This window comes from Lolium perenne, chromosome 2, assembly GCF_019359855.2.
Source record: "Lolium perenne isolate Kyuss_39 chromosome 2, Kyuss_2.0, whole genome shotgun sequence".
NCBI classification, from domain to species: Eukaryota; Viridiplantae; Streptophyta; class Magnoliopsida; order Poales; family Poaceae; genus Lolium; species Lolium perenne.
Window position 1 is genome coordinate 15,629,341 of NC_067245.2, and position 3,465 is coordinate 15,632,805.

The window sequence follows — 3,465 nt, forward strand, 5'->3', positions numbered from 1 at the left end:
AATGGTCCATCATCGGATACCGGTTTGAGGAAGATGTCGACAACAAATTAGGGGAAGGGGGCGGTGGCGGCGCACAGCGCCAGCGGCATGCACTATTTCGCGGGGGAGAGCGGGGTTTATTTTATGACATATCGTGACCTATAAATGCCTGCAATATATTTATTTTAAATGTGGGCTGCCAGCTTATAGATACACATTATTATACTGCTTATCATGTTTGGACTATTTATAAGTTAGAAAAATGAATAGACATCGCATATGCATGTAGCTAGCCCAAACGTGTATCATACTGGAAATTTAGAATGTGCCCCATCGCATCAAAATAAAACAGAAATTGCTCCCATCCTTAACACGCGGGAATTTAGAATGAAAGCAAACCCAGCATATGGTCCGTAGGTGTAGCATTACTCGTGTATAAATTAACACGACCAACACGGGCGAAACCATCGCAACAGAACAGTACTCCGGCCTAGTCTCTTTTCTTCCACCACGCGCGCGTAAGTACGTGTCGGTTCTTCATTATGGAGAACGGCAACGGATATTCGAACGGGCACACGGCAGTGGCCAACGGCCTGGTGGCGTGCCCTGCGGCCTTCCAAGCGTCGCCGGCGGCGGCGCCCATGGTCTCCTCTACCGAGGCCACGCTGGGCCGCCACCTCGCGCGGCGGCTGGTGCAGGTGGGCGTGAGCGACGTGTTCGCCGTGCCCGGCGACTTCAACTTGGCCCTCCTCGACCACCTCATCGCCGAGCCCGGCCTGCGTCTCGTGGGTTGCTGCAACGAGCTCAACGCCGGGTACGCCGCCGATGGGTACGCGCGCGCCAAGGGCGTTGGCGCCTGCGCCGTGACCTTCACGGTCGGCGGCCTCAGCGTGATCAACGCCATCGCCGGCGCGTACAGTGAGAACCTCCCCGTGATCTGCATCGTCGGTGGACCCAACTCCAACGACCACGGCACCAACCGCATCCTCCACCACACCATCGGCCTCCCCGACTTCTCCCAGGAGCTCCGCTGCTTCCAGCCCGTCACCTGCCACCAGGTGGTCATCAACAACCTCGACGACGCCCACGAGCAGATCGACAAGGCCATCGCGACGGCTCTCAAGGAGAGCAAACCCGTCTACATCAGCGTCGCCTGCAACATCCCCGGCGTCTGCCACCCGGCCTTCAGCCACGAACCCATCCCCTACTGCCTCGCCGTGAGGCAGAGCAACAAGATGGGACTAGAGGCGGCGCTGCAGGCGACGGTGGAATTCTTGAACAAGGCCGTGAAGCCGGTGATGGTGGCGGGGCCGAACCTGCGGGTGGCCAAGGCCGGCGCGGCGTTCGAGCAGCTGGCAGACGCGAGCGGGTACGCGGTGGCGGTGATGCCGTCCGCGAAAGGGCTGGTGGCGGAGACGCTGCCGCGGTTCATCGGGACCTACTGGGGCGCGGTGAGCACGGCCTTCTGCACGGAGATCGTGGAGTCGGCGGACGCCTACCTCTTCGCCGGCCCAATCTTCAACGACTACAGCTCGGTGGGGTACTCTTTCCTGCTCAAGAAGGAGAAGCTGGTGATCGTGCAGCCCGACCGCGTCACCGTCGGCAACGGGCCGACGTTCGGATGCGTCATGATGAAGGACTTCCTGACGGAGCTGGGCAAGCGTCTGAGGAAGAAAAGGAACACCACGGCGTACGAGAACTACAAGAGGATCTTCGTGCCGCAGGGGCAGCCACCGGAGAGTGAGCCTGGCGAGCCACTGCGCGTCAACGTGCTATTCAAGCACATCCAACAGATGCTCACCGGCGACAACGCCGTCATCGCCGAGACCGGCGACTCTTGGTTCAACTGCCAGAAGCTCAAGCTCCCTGACGGTTGCAGGTAACCACACGTCTCATTTGCTGAAAAGGATCACTATGAGTATAGCTCGCATTATTATTCATCCTTGTCAAATGATGCAGGTACGAGTTCCAAATGCAGTACGGATCCATCGGGTGGTCGGTCGGGGCGTTGCTCGGGTACGCACAGGGCGCCAAGGACAAGCGTGTCATCGCCTGCATCGGCGACGGGAGCTTCCAGGTGACGGCGCAGGACGTGTCGACGATGCTGCGGTGTGGGCAGAATAGCATCATCTTCCTCATCAACAACGGCGGGTACACCATCGAGGTGGAGATCCACGACGGTCCGTACAACGTGATCAAGAACTGGAACTACACGGGGCTCATCGACGCCATCCACAACGGCGAGGGCAAGTGCTGGACCGCCAAGGTATATATACATCTCTATCTGCCCTTCCTTTGGTTCATGCATGGCAGCATGGGTGCATAAGAGGAAATAACTATAGTAACTTTCTTGGTTGATCAATGGATGATCATGTGTCATGTACGCCAGGTGACTTGCGAGGAGGAGCTGACAGCCGCGATTGAGACGGCGACGATGGTGAAGCAGGACTGCTTGTGCTTCATCGAGGTGATCGTGCACAAGGATGACACCAGCAAGGAGCTCCTGGAATGGGGATCCAGGGTCAGCTCGGCCAACTCTAGGCCACCCAATCCGCAGTAGGCAGTAGCTTGCTGTCGATCGATCAACTTGCGCGTAGAGTCATTGACTACCATGTCTTTGGAGGCAAACCTCACGTGCTCCCTCCATCCGGATCTGCTACGCATCTACGGCCAACTCCAAAACAACAAAATCCGAAAATAAAAACTCTTCTTCCCACCTAATTGTCATTCCATTTATTGTATATATTTCACATGGATTTCTTATTTGAGCTCATCGAGAATTTCACATGGATCCGATCCACTTCAAGCCCTCCCATGGCCGAGGGCGACCTCGCGGAGTGGTGGTCCCTGGCGGTGCGGACCGCCCCTCGCCAGCTACGCAAAGGCACGTCGTCGGTTATCATGCTTACGGCATGGTGGATATGGAAGCATCGAAACGCGGTGGTCTTCGACAACGTGCGGCCTTCGGTGACGACCCTATTCAACGACATCGTGACGGAAGCGCGGCTTTGGGCGGACGCGGGAGCCCGGGGTGTGCGCCTTCTACTCCCCTAGACTAGGTTTCCTTTTCTTGGGTCGAGTTGTACGGCGTGGTGTTCGTCCGTTTTTCGGGCTTGTACATATAACCTTCTTTTCTATCAATGCATCGAAACGCAAGGCTTTTGCGTTTTCGCGAAAAAGAATTTCTTAAATCTTAGTCACCCAAAAAGGGCAGCCATAGTTCAAAAAATGTGCAACCTGATCCAATAGCGCCTTTTCTGCCCAAATAGTGATTCTAGAACGAGTTACATTTTTCTATGAGCTGCAGTTCTTAGTCGACTGGGATTTAAGAAAATCCGAATCCACTAATTAAGACACAAACAAATCGTAGTTTGTATGCATATACTGTAGGAGCTGCATCTCGCAGCCCCTCTTCTTCTTCCTCTTACTCTCTTGTTTCTCTCAAGAACACCCAACACACGCACACAACTAAGGAAGAAAATCTAT

At 55.5% G+C, this 3,465-nt stretch overlaps 1 protein-coding gene across 1 annotated transcript; it reads left to right on the forward strand.

Annotated features, from left to right (window-relative positions):
* The first annotated feature begins 463 nt into the window (after window positions 1-463).
* On the forward strand, window positions 464-3,149 carry LOC127331285 (pyruvate decarboxylase 2). Its single transcript, XM_051357391.1, has 3 exons — window positions 464-1,858; window positions 1,939-2,245; window positions 2,369-3,149. The coding sequence occupies exons 1-3, from the start codon at window positions 522-524 to the stop codon at window positions 2,537-2,539; spliced, it is 1,815 nt and encodes a 604-aa protein (XP_051213351.1). The 5' UTR covers window positions 464-521; the 3' UTR covers window positions 2,540-3,149.
* The last annotated feature ends 316 nt before the right edge of the window (window positions 3,150-3,465 follow it).